We start from the raw sequence: 15,555 nt of genomic DNA on the forward strand, positions 1-15,555 counted from the left end.
GGAAATGGAAATATAAACTTTTTAAATTACTGATCAACAGAAACGAATCATGCACAGCAAGCAGAATTTTGGAAGTTTACACACACTATACCAGATAGAACTAATAAAAATAAACATCAAAACAATAGATTTTAATCTCCTATTGACCTAAGACATTTGCCATTTACAGATTTTTAAAAGCCAGTCCTATTAGTAGGAGTGTTAAAAATTGTGTTCTTGATGCTTCCTGGAGGATTACTCAAGTTTTCACTTAACAAAACATTTAAAAGAACATTATTTCCTTTCTGAAGAACATCTGCCCACCAGAAAACCAAAAATCAACAGGTCTATTTTATTTTTTGAGGTAATTCATATATTCTTAGAGTAATGTAATGAAATATGCAAGTTCTTCCATTCAAACTTTCTACAAAGTATATCTCACTTTCCAATTACTTACAACAGCATATGTTTTGTGTAAGTACACTGCATTCCCATCTCACTACACAAAAATTCTTTTTAATATACAGAAAAAATAATTATCATATAGTCAATTATGGTATAATATGGTCAAAGCTGCTAATACCATTAAATATCAATCTCGTTTTCATAGAGAATTCACCAGAAAATATTGAAAGTAAAGTATTGGAGAGATTCTCATCTATGAGCTATTTGTTGTATTAACCAGTAATTTTTTAGAGCTTTGGTATTCAGAATTGCTTCTTCATTGATGTCATGGATGCCTGCCATGGCCAAAGACGTCTCTACCAGCACTCAAATTCAAAACTACACAGGGCAGATGTTTCTTAAGAATCTTCCAGAGAGCAAAATTAATTCTCTTACAGATGTACAACTTATTTTTCAGGGCTCCAATTATTAACATCCACTGCTCACTTTCTATTTACCTTTTGGGGGCACAGGAATTTTAGACCTTCAAAATTGCAGAATATACCTGTGGCCACTCAATGCTTCCTTTCTTTGAAAAATACATTTCTTACTGTCACTCTTAGTAACTCCATGATGTGGAATTTGGAATGAGGCTGACCAGGATATTTTCTTGATCTTTTTATTTATCACAGATTAGTTAGTTTTCAGTAGGAAACTACACTTCCCATACCTTCTTTCATTCAAAGTACTTTCTCACCTATGGTCTGGCTCCTCATAAGACTAGCCAGCTATTTTCTGCTCTGAAATAATAAAGTATAACTTTCACCATAGACAGTTTTACATGGTTCCATTAACAATGACAGTTCAACTAATTCAAACCATGAGTAACCAAACATTCAAAGCAGACCCCTCAGCTCCTTAAATATTTTTTAAAAATTGTGTGAACCAAAAAGCAGCATGCTTGTACTACAGCAAGAAAGGCAGCAATTCAGATCTGAAAAAGCCAAAGTGTTCCTTAACAACCCACTGGTGCTGTGTGAAAGAAGTTCCATGGTCCAGTTATCATTAAATTCTATATTTAATGCTACCTCAGATAAATCTAAGCAGTCTAACCAAAACATAACCCTGACTACTGAGCTGACAGCCTTGCCCACAGCAGCGGATTTGGAGCTTGAGGATCTGTAAGGTCCATTCCTATCTATGCCAGTCCATGATTCTACGGAACACACCTTACAGAGCAAACAAGTGCAAAAACAAACAGGAACTGACAGAGGACCCTGAAAAGACTGCAAGGATTAAGAAAGAGGGGACCCATCAGGAGAAACACCTCATCCAGCTTTGTGTAAGTCTCCAACATAAGCAAGAGAAGAGAGCGATCTTCAGGTTGGCATAATTACACTCACAGTCAGTCCTTCACTTGTGCAACACAGAGTTATATACGTGTGCGTGTGAGTCTGGAATGCAAGACAGACACCTTCCTTACTGGAGAAATAACCTTAATAGCAGAGGTTAGTTAGACAAACTAGCTTTTGGTCCATTAGAATATTTACCCCACCATTCTGAAGAGCTTTCAGAGAAATTTGGTGTTGGAATCACCGCGTGAAATTCTACTGACGGTAATTCCATTGGTTAGATTACGGTTTAACTTCTTTTTCCAAAGCCATTTCTCTTTCCACCTGTATTCTTTCCTCAGTGTTAAGATGTCATATTTAAAGTAAATATGTTGTCTGGCAGACAGGTCTCACAAAAATGCATTCTGGAGAGCAAGATCCAAAAAGACTCATTTAATTATATAGCCATTCAGTCCAAAATGAATTAAAATACATACATACATATATATATATATATATACATATACTTCTTGTTCTAGAATCCTGTCTGTTGATTTAGTTTTAACATTTGGATTCTAAGACTTCACTTTTCACTTAAAGGAACAGAAATGAATCAATTGTTCTGTAAGGTAAAATTCTAAATACAGAGGAAATGCCAAAATTTGCAATCAGCCAATTTTTATGTGTGTACAATTTATATAATAGGAGCTTTCTATTTTATTGTGAAAACACAAGCCATGGGTAGAAGGTAAAAGATGAAATACTGTTTTCTCATACAGACCTCAAGGTCTGCAACTTCTGAGCAATTTAGAAATGGAAATCACCTGCCCTCTGAAAACAAGATGACAAAAAACCTCACCCCACCTCTCAGGCTTCCAGCTTAGGTGCATCTGTACTTTGGGAATAAACAAATGAGGATGGAGGCTGTCTTTATTGAATAAGCAACTAGATTTGCTAGAGATCACCACACAGGCAAAGGCCCCAACACAGACCTCTGGAGAGTGGCTTTTTTCCCCTACAAGGAGCGCAATGCTCTCCACTAACAGAAGAGAGGCTAATGCCTGAAATTGCCCCAAAGGGTGCGAAGTAGAAAGTTATGTGCTTTTAATATATCATTAACATTGTTCAAAGGATATTTACAGAGCATTTATACAGTGTTTCCATGAAAAACTGATGCCTTCTTCAACCATGAAGCAAGGTCTTTGTGGACTTCATAGCTAATGATTTACTCAGTTAAATTCTACTGCATGTCATAAGGTAGATGACTATAACATCATTTTATGATGTAAAAAAAATACCCATTATCATTAAATCTTTCCTCAATGTGTCCCTACCACACAGTTGAGAATAGTCAACATATATACAGTATTCCTAATGTAATTACTGTCCAACCAAAGAAAAAACTGCCTGTCCCATGAAACTCAGCAGTTCCAAAATTCATTAGTGGTGTATGCTGGTCAAATTCTGGAGCGTATTACACAGAGCTGTGAAGGCCACACAGCTGTTCCAAAAGTTAAAAGAAACATTTTAATAATTGATAATTTGAACTGGGGCTCAAGCCTCCCACTGAGCCTTCGTTTCCAAATCCTAGACAGAACCTTGGGTTTCACTGCAACTTTTGTGAGGCAGGTAGCATTTACTGATGTGTGACAAGGACTGTACAGTTATCTTTCTCATTCAGGAAAAACCAAAGTGGTTTTTGTGGATTTATTGTAATGAATTGATTTCAAGTGCAATACAAGTTTTGGGGGCAGAGTTAGAGCTTGGACCAGTTCCAGCTTGCCAATTTTCATTAGTAACTCTTCTTTATCAGCAGTCAGAGCATCACTGCAACAATCGGCATGTCTCTGTTTTAATATTCCTTACATCTCTCCATGAATGCAGAGTTTATTAGGAAAATAAGGACACAGAGAGAATTAATATTTTAGGAAATGGATGTTTCTGACATAGACTCTTCTGGTCAAGTTCTTAGTGAAGATATCTATAACATGAAGCACAGGGTATGTTCTATTATATCAAACATACAGTTTCTAAGGGTTCGTTACCATTGGGGCTACGTTCCAATCTCCTCTGAAGTGGAATATTCCATTTGTTTAAGCCAGGCATTCAATTAAATGCATAAATCCTTCCACTGCTGCATTATCTCTACCTGCAGGGCTGAATCAACAGCATCAGACATACAGTCTTCCAAGATACAAAGCTCTTACACAGCAGTTTGCTGTCAGGAAGCCCCCATCTTCCCCACTCTGGCAGAAACATTGCCAGAAAAAACTTCTTCCCCTGGGAAGCCCAAAATAAAACTGTTGTGCATGACAGGGATTCCCTTGGAGTAGCCTAGTATCTGGATCACAAAAACAGATCTTCAAGAAAGCTTGACTTTCAAAGCCTTATAATAGCTAATAATGTGTTTATTAATTCATCATTTAATTCATTAAGCAGGCCAATAATTATTTATCCATCTGGCTTCACACTCATATTATTTGTGTAACAGCCATCTATCTTATCACTCATACAAATAAAATGTAAATGGTGTATTTTTATTATAATAGTTTTAATTACTGATCTGGATTAATCAAAAATAGCTTGTACTAAAACACAAACTACTGATGATCCTTATAATTATTTTATTGTATCTAAATTGGTATTGGAGCATACACTGAGGAACTTATTCTCCCAAATCAAAAAGTGGAGTGGAGAAGGGATCCTGACTTGAGATTGGTGTTTATGCTCATAGGACATTGCTGGTGGCAGATCCTTAAGGTACCATCTTCAGACAGAATTCAAAACAGATTGTGAAAAAACAAATATACCACGTATCATCTAACAGTACCAAGGGAAAACTACTGCACTACAAGAGCTGCAATCTTCCAAGGAGCCCAGTTATTCTGAGATGCCATGCACCTGGACTACAAGAGAAAAAGGCAGGACATCAATGACCAATTCAATCAAACTAATTTGAAACTACATACAACCACCTGAAAAGCGTTTGACAACAGAAATTTAATGATGTGTCACTACTTTGCAAATATCAAGATCTTCCTTTGGACTTAAAAGCATGCAGTTGCTCTTAGATCTAAAGTCTCCCACTTCTTTTCCAGCACCTTGCTGAAAACCCACCCTTCCCTTCAATATTTTACATGTTACCAGAAGAGCATTGGGCATGTAATGCATGCAAATAAAGCGTTCCAAGAAGAACTTTACCCTGCTCGTGTGTTCTGGCATACTGTTTACAAAAGATAATTAATTATAAAACACTTATACTTTTGCTAGTTTAAAAGACAAAACAAGCAAACAAAAGCAACACAGAAATTCAATACTGACTTCCAACTTTCCTAAAAAGCTCCAATTTTTAACAAAGTTCTGCCTTTCAAATAAAATGCAAACATAAAAAAAATACATAAAAGATAAATTCTTCCTTTCAATTTCAAATTACCATTGGGTATATTTGCAAAGAAAGTAAAAGCACTACAGTAACATAGGATATTAATTTTCTGAATGTCACACTATTGTCCAATTTTTCCTTTGCATGACTGTGGTCTTCTTGGGGTGAATGTTATCTTTTGCCTACATCATCTTCTGCCTGCTAAACCCAGTGATTCTACTACTAGTATTTTACTTTTAACAAGTTCCAGAGAGAGATTTTTGTACCAAGGCTTTTAGCTTTTCCTCAGTTCTCAGTTCCTTGTTGTTCCCTGTCACCATCAGCACACAGCTCCTCTGCCCGTGCAACATAGCACGAGCATACACTTTCTCTCATCCCGCATCACACCCAGTGCATGCCCAGCCTGGCACAATTCTCACCATACGCTAACTCCAGTTGCAATTTTAAGGCTAAAGCTGCATGTGATCCAGAATACATAGAAATTATATGCACAATATAGAGAAATGTGGCAACTGCAACTGAGCGAGCAAAAAAGATGAAGAGAGAAAAATGTGATACTCCAGTTTTCTCTACATTATAGTTCATCTTTTCTTACCTTTGTAGTCCACTGGTTTTGCATGCTTTAAAAGTTCCATGCATTTTGTTTCCTCCTTGTGAATCTCCAGCTGAAATCTGCATTCTGGATGGACACCAATCACCTGTGTCAAATTAACAAAGAAGCCAGGGTCTTGAAACACAAATCAAAATGCTTTATGAAGGGTGCAACTACTGATAGTGAAAACCACAACCTGAACTGATGCTATTTTTACCAAGTATGTGCTGGGCATTTTGCACACACAGTCAGTGCCCACTTTGGCTTCTCACATAAGGACTTCTCAGAACAAAATATTAAAGTAATGCACTAGAGCATTTAATGATTCTCCATGTAGCACTCCAAAGCCGATTGTCATTTACACAAAAATACTTCACTATCTAGTGAATTCACTAATGCTGTTGCTTCCCTTTTTCCAGAAAAGCAATTGGTTAAACTGAAGCAGGAAAATAACACATTTGCTGCTTCCTCCCCTCCCCCCCATCTTTCTTTAAGCATATGCTCTTCAAGTCAGGAAGCTGAAAGTTTCAATATGAGTGACAGAACATGAAAACTGGTCAGCCTTTATTATCTTTGACATGGTAAATTTTGATTTTCTTCTTCCTTTTTCCACCATGTATACTTTATCTCTGAAGGTCTCAGAGCATGATTGTTTGATTCAAGCAAGTGCTACACGGGAAAAAAGCCTTCCTTTTAAAATCCTATTTTTAAAATTGTATTCTCTTCATTCATTTATGGCTCTGACTCTGCTTATTTATGTTGATGGGAAGAGACAGGGATGGAGATGGGAGACAAAAAAAGGCACCGGAAACTGTGCTGATATCAGTTGGATTCTCAGAGATCATACTGAAATAAAACATCGGTACGTGTACTTCAGTCATCCAGTAGAAAGAAAGGACACATACCCCCACAGTAAAAGCGAGATCTTTCCTCCTTTTTCTAGGAGACAACAGCAGAGTCTGGTAATAGCCTATGATTCATCACACACAACTTTTCATAATGGCAATAATTAATATGTGATTGTAGATCCAAGAACCTTGGAGCCAGAGTTAGGACTGAGAACCTGTTGTCCTACAGGCTCCTGGTAGCCAGGTGCACAGCTATTTAGAATGCAGTGTGGTGGCCATAAGCACAGCAGGGGCTGCTATAAAACTCATATGAATGTCTCTTCTCCTCCAAACTAATCATTTCACATCAGAGCCTTACCTCCTTTTACCATATTACGACTGTTTTTATTCTACACTTTCAAGTAGATTTCTTCTAGGGAGTCCAGATCCTTAAATTAGGATTTCCAGCAGTTATCACAGGATGTTCAGAGTTAAACTGAAGATATCACTTTGCTATGTACTGTCTGCTCTCCAAATAGCTCCTATTTCTAATGAAGGCTTGAGTAAACGTAGTGACTTATCTAGATTTTCCTTTCACGTAACAGATTTTGGAAAGAAAAAGAAAATGCTTTCCCAATTGCAAACATTCAGTAGATCTCTTACGCATCAAAAAGTGTTATGATTAGCAAGTCTGAGGAGGGTGAGTTCCACTGCACAGAAACGTTAAATAGTTGAAGAGCAAATCAAATCAGCTACTGAGATGAAGAAAACTTGCAAATCTTCGACCTCTGGCACTTGTGGAGTAAATACAGGCTTCCCGCTATCGGTGATCTATAGTGAAGATTACTTTGAGAACATCAATTTGGTTGCACTTGAAGGCAATGCAACATCACTTTTCAAACACAGAACGTGTGCCAAACCGGACAGCTGCCACAGCACACAGCCCTCCAGACGTACCTCTCCAGGCTGAGGAGATGGGGGGCTCCAGCCTGACAGCGCCCTGTTACATCCAGGACCCCAGAAGGAATGCCGAGGGCACTCGCTCAGGGCCGGTCACCGAAGTGCATCGCCCTGCTTTCCCAAGCGCAGGTTGTTTGTAAGCAGGGATTAGACGGATCGATGCTTAAAAACGCAGATATGAACGGAAGGCACCTTAAAGGTTTTCATACTCGGGCTGATTTTTACAGCAGCACCCGTGAAACACCTCGGTCCCGGCGGGGCAGAGCAGCGCCTTCTGCTCCGTCCGCGGCGCCCGCACTCCCTCTCACGAGGCGCTCTCCCGCACCTGCTCCGCTCCGCCTGAGCGCCCGCCGACTTACCCGCCGCAGGTTCCAGCTGAGGGAGAGGAGGAGGAGGATCGGCAGGTTCCTCATGTCAGCCGAGTGCCGGCGGGCCGCGCTGCCCCGCGCCGCTCCGCGGGCCCCCTCGGAAGGCGGCGAGCAGCAGCCGGGTCCCGCCGCCGCACCATAGGGCCCGAGGGGCGCCCGGCCGAGCCCCTGCCCCTCGGGCGGCCGCCGCCCTGCGGCTGTAGGCGGCTCCCGCGCCTGCCCCCGCCGGCCGCCCGCCCCGGCTGGCAGCTCCCGGCCCGACTGTGCGCTGCCCGCAGCCTCGCTGCGTACAGCTCCTCCTCTGCACTCCGGCTCGCTTTCCTCCCGCTTACTCCTCAACCCCTCTCCTCTGCTTTTCTCCTCCTCCCTCTTCTCGCCGCTCCCGCTCCCTCCCAGAAGTGCGAGCCGCTGCCCTTCGACGGGACGTCCCCCCGGCGCCCTTCAGGTGCTCCCTGGGGCTCCTGGCAGCGTTCCCGCTCTCTGCCAGCCTCTTGCTGCCAGAGGAGCCCTTCTGCTCGTACAGAGCAGCCCTCGTGGCTGTCCCAGGCGCACGGAGTGCCGGCAGCGGGCACAGGTAAAAGCACGAACCCACGAACGGGTGTAGGGTGTGCCAAGAAGAGACCGGGGCAGGGCAGCCTTACCGCCTCACAAGACATGTAGAATATTTATTTTAGTGAGATTCGTGTGAACCCATGCATGCTGCCACAAAAAAACAGAGTTCACGAGCTGGCTTTGGGATGAGAATGAGAATAAATTAGGTTTGTTTTTCTGCTGTCTTTATATGTGCTGTAATTTCAATGGTATATATTAAAAGGGACTGAGTGGGCTACATAAGACTCCTGCACAGTCTTAGGCCACCCAAAATAATCAGCTATAAGCAGAACCAAGGACACTTCTGAGACAAAGCTGAAGAGAGCATTCGTATTTTTAAAATCCATTTGCAAAAATGTTAATAACAAAGATCTGATTATCACCTCTGTCATACCATTAAGAAGAAACACTACGTGCTGTACTGAGCAGAGTTATGACCTGCGTGCTGAGAGTAGAAGGAAATATTAAAGTAGAAATAAAGACTTTTTGTAGGATGGTGTATCAGCAAGCAGTGGAAGGATTTTCACTGTAAAAGAAAATTGTACCTCCTTTGGATTGAATTTGATCTGTACATGACAGGTGAACTGAAATGTCAGATAGTATCCACGCCAAAAACAGCAGCTGTGGAGGGGAACCTTCCTGTGCCGATACCTCTCAGCCTCTGGGGCAGACCCACAGGTCAAACATCTTGGAAATGAGGAGCTGCACATTGCAAGGGCTGGGAACTAGATGATCTTTGAGGTCTCCTTCAACCCAAGCCATTCTGTAATTGTGTGATTCCCGAGACTAGTCTGAGGTTCCTCTTTGGTTTCCTGGTTGTTGACACCTGCTAACTAGGACTGTTCTTTCTTCAGAGCCATCAGGGATTCCAAAATAAGAATCTCAATACCTTTTCCCCTCTATTACAGAATTTGATGTCTTACTGTTATTTCTAGTCTTTGGAAAATCCTTACTTCTTTAGAAGTTACTGCACTTCGTGACGAATGACTCCCTGCTAAGAAAATAGTCATTAAATACAGTTTCTGAGTGAAATTTCAAAATCTCAGGGCTCTTCAGATACTTCAGCAGTGAACTGGACAGCAGACCCTTATGTAGAGGAGCTGTCATGCAGACTGTCCATCAGCAGAACTGCCTCAGCAGCTGATATAAGAGATGCCAGACACTAAAACCCAGTGTTCAGTTCTTTCAGCAAATGATTCATTAGTCTGCTGCAGCTGAGATTCCTGGGAAAACCAATTAACAAATTAGTGTTAACATTTTGTGTAGAAACATTCTTGGAAATTGTCATTCCTTTTGTGGAATGACAGTAATTTGTATCTTGGGTATAAGGCAACCCACATGTTGTGGAATTAGCAAAGAAGTTTTGAAACTTGTGTCTGTTCTATCAGAAGATTGTCCAGAGTCAGATTTTTGTGATATTTTGTTTTCGAAGAGTCAACATTTTGAGACAAAAATTAAAATTATCAGATATTTCCCAGACATTGCTTCTGTCACTATTCCCAATGACTCTTTGACATGAAAGAGACAACAGATGAAAGAGAGATGCATCAAATACTAATGTTTTCATTTAGATATAGCTAAGTATTTTTGTTTTCCTTTTTTTGTCCAAAGAGGACAAAAAGTATTCACAGATGAAGTCTGGAAAATGTTAATTCAAGTTATTTTTGCTTAAACATAGCACAGTTCAGTGCACTGTCACAGCAGCTGTAGAGGAAAAATTGAAACAAAAAAATAACTAAAACAGCTGTATGTATGGAGATATACAGAAATTAGACTGATACTCTTAGGCAACCAAGAGTGGATAGTGTTAGGAGGAAAGCAAAAAAGCATATAAACATAAGCAGACTTGTCATTTCCAGGAATGTCCTGGTAAATTTGTAGGAAAGATTAGAGAGATTTCATGGAGGTGCCCTCTTGGCACAGACTGAGCTGACATGCAGGAAGAGGATGAAGTCCAAGAAGGAGAGAAATTCCTCCTCTTCTCAAAGGAGATGGTGAAAAAGTTTGGTTGAATTGGATACTGCTTTGAATCAGCAGTATCTGGTGTATAGAATGGGCAATAACATGATTATGGGAATTTAGCAACAGATAATGGTCCCATCGATTAATGTCAATGTAGATAATGGTCCCATCGATGAATGTCAATGTCCTGTGAGCTCTCTGTTCCCATAACACTTAGAAAAGATGAAAAGTTTTCTTGCATTCCAGATGTTGGAAGAGTCTGCCTACAAAGAAAGATTTGTAGTAGTTACTGTACCAATAACAAGTACTTTCTGTTCTGTACTGTCGCTTCAGAGACCTCTGTTACGTGCCGTAGGCAATCAGTAGCTGGTCAGATTTTTGCAGGCACATGGAGAAGCTGACAGCTTTCCATACTGAAGTGATTACATTGATCCCCTTTTTGCTGAAGCCTTATTTATGTTGTTTGTGGAGTTCAAGATGTTTTGAAAATGTCTAAATACAAATCATGCTCTTGTCTTTGCTGTTGCTGCTTGAAAGTTTTTCTTTTCTTCAACCATCTAAAAAACATTGTTTACAGAATTCATACCATACATTTGCCCCAAATACCCAAACAGTATAAAGAAACTTAGGATTTTCCTCAAAATGCATACAAGCTGTCTTGGACCACGTGACTCTTTCAGGACTGGTGACCTTAAGCTATTGTATGTTTTTCTAGTTCTACTTTCTAGAAGTCGGAGGGATCTTTGTCTTAGTATAGAACACAGACCTAGGTCAAAGTGCAAAAGGGGTGCTCTTCACACTAAGTCTTTGTGAGATGTTCTTAAATGCCCCACGGTGCACTGTTCTGTCGTCTTGTATTTCATTAGGCCTTGTTTTCTGCAGTGCAGATGTGTAAGGGAAGATTTCATTAGCAATGGAAGTGGTATTTAGAGAGGGTTTCCATGAAAAAGGAAAAATTTGCTTGTGCCTTTCAGGTACTAGTGGTAGGAGCTTTTATTTTGTAGAAAATGAAGAAAAAAAATCACATCAGTATTTTTTTCTGAACTGTTAAAACGTGGTATTATTGAGCCTGTTTCAATTAACCGATTGAAGCACAATAGATAAACTGCCTTTTCTTTGTATGGACTTCTGTGCCTGAGTGGAGCCAACCATTTGTGTCGTGCTCATGCTTGTGGGAACTGACAACCTTGCCCAGGCTTCAAGGGGCTGGTGGCCCTGTGAAGAGCATCGTATTGTTGCTACTGTGCAACAGGTGACCATCTGTACCAAATGCAGTAGTTGCTGTCAGAGGTGAATATAATATGCAGATTCTCTGAATAAACAAAAGGAGCTTTAGTCGTTTCTAATCTGCCTCTCCCGTCAGATGTTCACATTCGAAAAGTCCTCCTAACTATTTTGAACTTTTGCAGTCGTTGGTGGTCACTCTCTATCTACATCACTTCTTGAACCCAGTGCTTGTTTCATAAACAAAGCAGTGCTATGCAGAAGGGAAAGTTTTCTTAGGAAAGGCTGTACTTAAGCATCATCAGGAGTCCCCTGCTGTCTCTAGACATGAATAGTAGTTCATACTATAGCTTCAGGCTGTAGCTGAGATCATGTCTGTTAGTGGTAATGCTTGAACTGCTCCATGAACTGCTTTTTGTTTGTTTCTTTTCACACTGGCCTGCAAAATGGCAGTTTACCAATAACAGCATAACAGATATATCCAAACAGTACACTCACATAAGCAACAAAACAATGACATGAAGAAGTCTTCAAAGTCTCCGGAGAGATCTTTCTATAATTTGCAAGTAGCTTGGCTACTAAAAAAATTATGTTTGTACAGCTTAGAAATACAAAGAAGTTATTTAAATATAAAAGAGGGGGAAAAAAGGAAGACTTCATTTTGCTGTGTTGATTTCAGGACTCACTTGGTTTGCATAAGGAGGTGTCTGTAACAATGAAGTCTTCAGTCTGAATGTAGCACAGGGATGCTGTTTGTGGAAGACTTGTGTGTAGTCTATAATAGACTTAGTGTAAATTATGCAATTTCATACTCTCTCCCTAAAATCTGTACGACTCTCAAGTCTTCTTTGATTTCAAAAATGACTCTTCAGTGCAAGAAAACTTTTCAATTCTTGTGACCAGGGGATACTATTTTTCCTATTTCCATTGTAAGCAGATTCTGTTATTAATATCTATTGAACATGCTAAATTAATGGGCATTCTGTTATATTAACATGGCTAGAGGGAGTAGAATCTGGTATTTAAATGGTAAAAATTTAATGTAAAGTAAATAATTTGGGCAGTGGGTATTCTAGAAAATACTTGGCTAATACCATGTCCCATATGATTTACTATGAAGTTCTAGGTTTGATTGGTGATTTATGAGTTTTCCTGAACGTAAAGAAATATTTTCATTTCAGAAAATTAGAAGTAATTTTTATTCTACTGCAACAAGGGACCAATTGTCCCAGTTGGTTTAGAGTTGTTGCAATGGTTACTTATTATTACTTCTTTTTTTTTTTAAAAAAAAAGAGGGATACAATTTAAAGTAAATGATCAACTTTGCACAGAACTCTAAAGCCAAACCCAACAAAACTCAAAAACTATAGAAAAATTGAATTGACTGACTAGCAGACATGTCTTTAGGAAAGTAAAGAAGAGTATAAGGGAAGGCAAATGAAAAATAGAATCTGATAGTTTACTAAAACATTCCATCTAAACAAAGAAAATGCATCAAACTTATTCTAGATAGCTGTTAGTAAAGCATTTGATACAGTGTCATAGAAATTGCTAGTTAAACATGAAATGCTGGAGCTTAATGAGAGGAAAAAAAAAAGCTATTTGGCTAAATAGGATTAAACTGATCTGACAAATAGTGTAGATGTGTAAATAGGTGGATAAAAGGAAATAACAGTGCAGTTCTTTGGTGGTCAAACTGAGGTCCTACTTTATTAATTTCAATAATATTTTAAATTTTTGACAAAAAAAAACCATCTTGTGATTCAGGATGTCAGGATCTGGATATCTTACGAAACCTGGAAATGAATTATGACAAAAAAGCTGAAAATTTAAGAGAGCAAAATGGAAGGTCATGCTAGAGAACAATGAATAAGTTTTTCAACCATAAGACAAAGGATAATAGCAGGAACTCCAGTGTGTTCAAGTCAGTGTTTGACAAATATGAGTATTGATGTGAAATGGCTGTGATAAATAAGTGTGATCTTAGGACATACAGGAGAGATGCTTACTGTAGAATTAGAAGTGTAATGAGGCTGGGTGACACACAAGGGACTGGTCAGATCTCATCCAGAGTGTTGTGTATAATATTAGCAATCCACAGTAAAGAAAGATGAACAAGTGCAGAGCAAAGAAATGAAGACTTAAGGATTTTAGAGTACGTTTGGTTCAGTAACTTGCTAAAATACAAATCTGAGGTAAAATATGTTACCAGGGAAGGAGCTAAAGGAAATTTGGCAGAATGACTGAATTAGTCATTGACTCTATCTACAATTTGAAGTGAGCATAAATGTAGTGACTGATATCCAGGTAACTGTTCAGGACACCCATTTTAACAGTGACAGCAAATGAATTGCATTGCAGGGTAGAATTTAACCAGGCAGTGAAAAGGATTTGGGTGCATCAACAAAGCAGACAAAGTTTTTCTACGAGTCTTTTCCAAGTCCCTGTGCTATTCTGTGGTAAGTAGTCCAAGCCTTTCCATCAAAATTTCCATCAAAACTGATTGTAGAGAATATTTAGTTACATTAAGTTAGAGATACAGGTTGTATTTATTATGATTATGCAGGTTGTATTTATTATGAGTATTTATATCTTTAGGATAGAATATTTTTTACACTGTGTGGGTTTGTTTTTTTTTTTCTTGTTTCCTTTTAAATACTTCAGAAGGAAGACAGAAGCTCAGCATACTTCAGGAATTTAGGATACTCTGTGTAAAAACTTCAAATAACCACCAGCCTAGTTGTTGTATTAAAAGCAAGAATTTTAGAAAGAAGAGATATGAGATGTCAATATCTTTATCAAGATAAGACTTGGTTTCTATTGCTTCACTCAAGTCTACCCAGGAGATATGAAAGGGGAAATTTCATCTTGAGCATAATCAAACTTCTAAACAATCTAAAATTTTTATCTCCAACAGAAAAAAGAGCAGTGGTAAGAGCAGCCTAATTATCCAGCATAGTATGATTTGAATGACACTCTAATCAGAGATGAATTACTGATGGTTGTATGAGGAATTTTCCCACATAGGAGAAGGAAAGAAATACGTGTTGGCAAATCAAACCCCTCCAGGAATGTTTCACAGACAAAATCAATACCACCCACTTTAGTTGCCCAAGTTAAATAGTAAACATCTGAAAAGCAGGGGGAAGCAGGGTAGTTGTGACACAGGCTGCCAGTGTTAGTGGGTGAGGAAATAGAAGCGTTCAGGTAAGCAGGGATATGTCTGTAAAATGAAATATTAGGAGCAGATGTGTACTCTGTTCTTCTCTGCAGTTTACATGCCTTTGTCCATTCAGGATCCAGAATCACAGAATCACAGAATGACCAGGGTTGGAAGGGGCCTCAAGGATCATGCATCTCCAACCCCCCTGCCACATGCAGGGCCACCAACCTCCACATTTAGTATTAGACCAGGCTGCCCAGGGCCCCATCCAACCTGGCCTTGAACACCTCCAGGGACGGGGCATCCACAGCCTCTCTGGGCAGCTGTTCCAGCACCTCACCACTCTCTCTGTAAAGAGTTTACCCCTGACATTCAACCTAAATCTCCCCTCCCTCAACTTAAAACCATTTCCCCTTGTCCTGCAGTTATCAACCCTTTCAAAGAGTTGATTCCCCTCCTCTTTGTAAGCTCCCTTTCGGTACTGAAAGGCTGCAATGAGGTCACCCCGCAGCCTTCTTTTCTCCAGGCTGAACAAGCCCAGCTCCCTCAGCCTGTCTTTGTAGGGGAGCTGCTCCAGCCCCCTGATCATCTTTATAGCTCTCTTCTGGACCTCTCCAACAGCTCCCTGTCTTTTTTTGTACTGCGGGCTCCACACTTGGATGCAGTATTCCAGATGGGGCCTCACAAGAGCAGAGTAGAGGGGGACAATCACCTCCCTGTCCCTGCTGGCCACCCCTCTTTTGATGGAGCCCAGGATACCATTTGCTTTTCAGGCTGCAAGAGCACACTGCT

The 15,555-nt window shown here is 39.9% G+C and overlaps 1 protein-coding gene across 1 annotated transcript in view; it reads right to left on the reverse strand.

Annotated features, from left to right (window-relative positions):
• VIPR2 (vasoactive intestinal peptide receptor 2) overlaps positions 1 to 8,211 on the reverse strand; it is a 53,332-nt gene extending 45,121 nt beyond the window's left edge. The window contains exons 1-2 of the mRNA XM_048950677.1: positions 7,815 to 8,211; positions 5,672 to 5,774 (exon numbers count right to left, since the gene is read on the reverse strand). Coding sequence (XP_048806634.1) covers positions 5,672 to 5,774; positions 7,815 to 7,868 — 157 coding nt within the window. The 5' untranslated portion in view covers positions 7,869 to 8,211. The remainder of the gene's footprint in view (positions 1 to 5,671; positions 5,775 to 7,814) is intronic.
• Between the last annotated feature and the right edge of the window lie 7,344 nt (positions 8,212 to 15,555).

The sequence above is a fragment of the Lagopus muta genome, chromosome 7 (genome assembly GCF_023343835.1).
Source record: "Lagopus muta isolate bLagMut1 chromosome 7, bLagMut1 primary, whole genome shotgun sequence".
Taxonomy (NCBI): Eukaryota; Metazoa; Chordata; class Aves; order Galliformes; family Phasianidae; genus Lagopus; species Lagopus muta.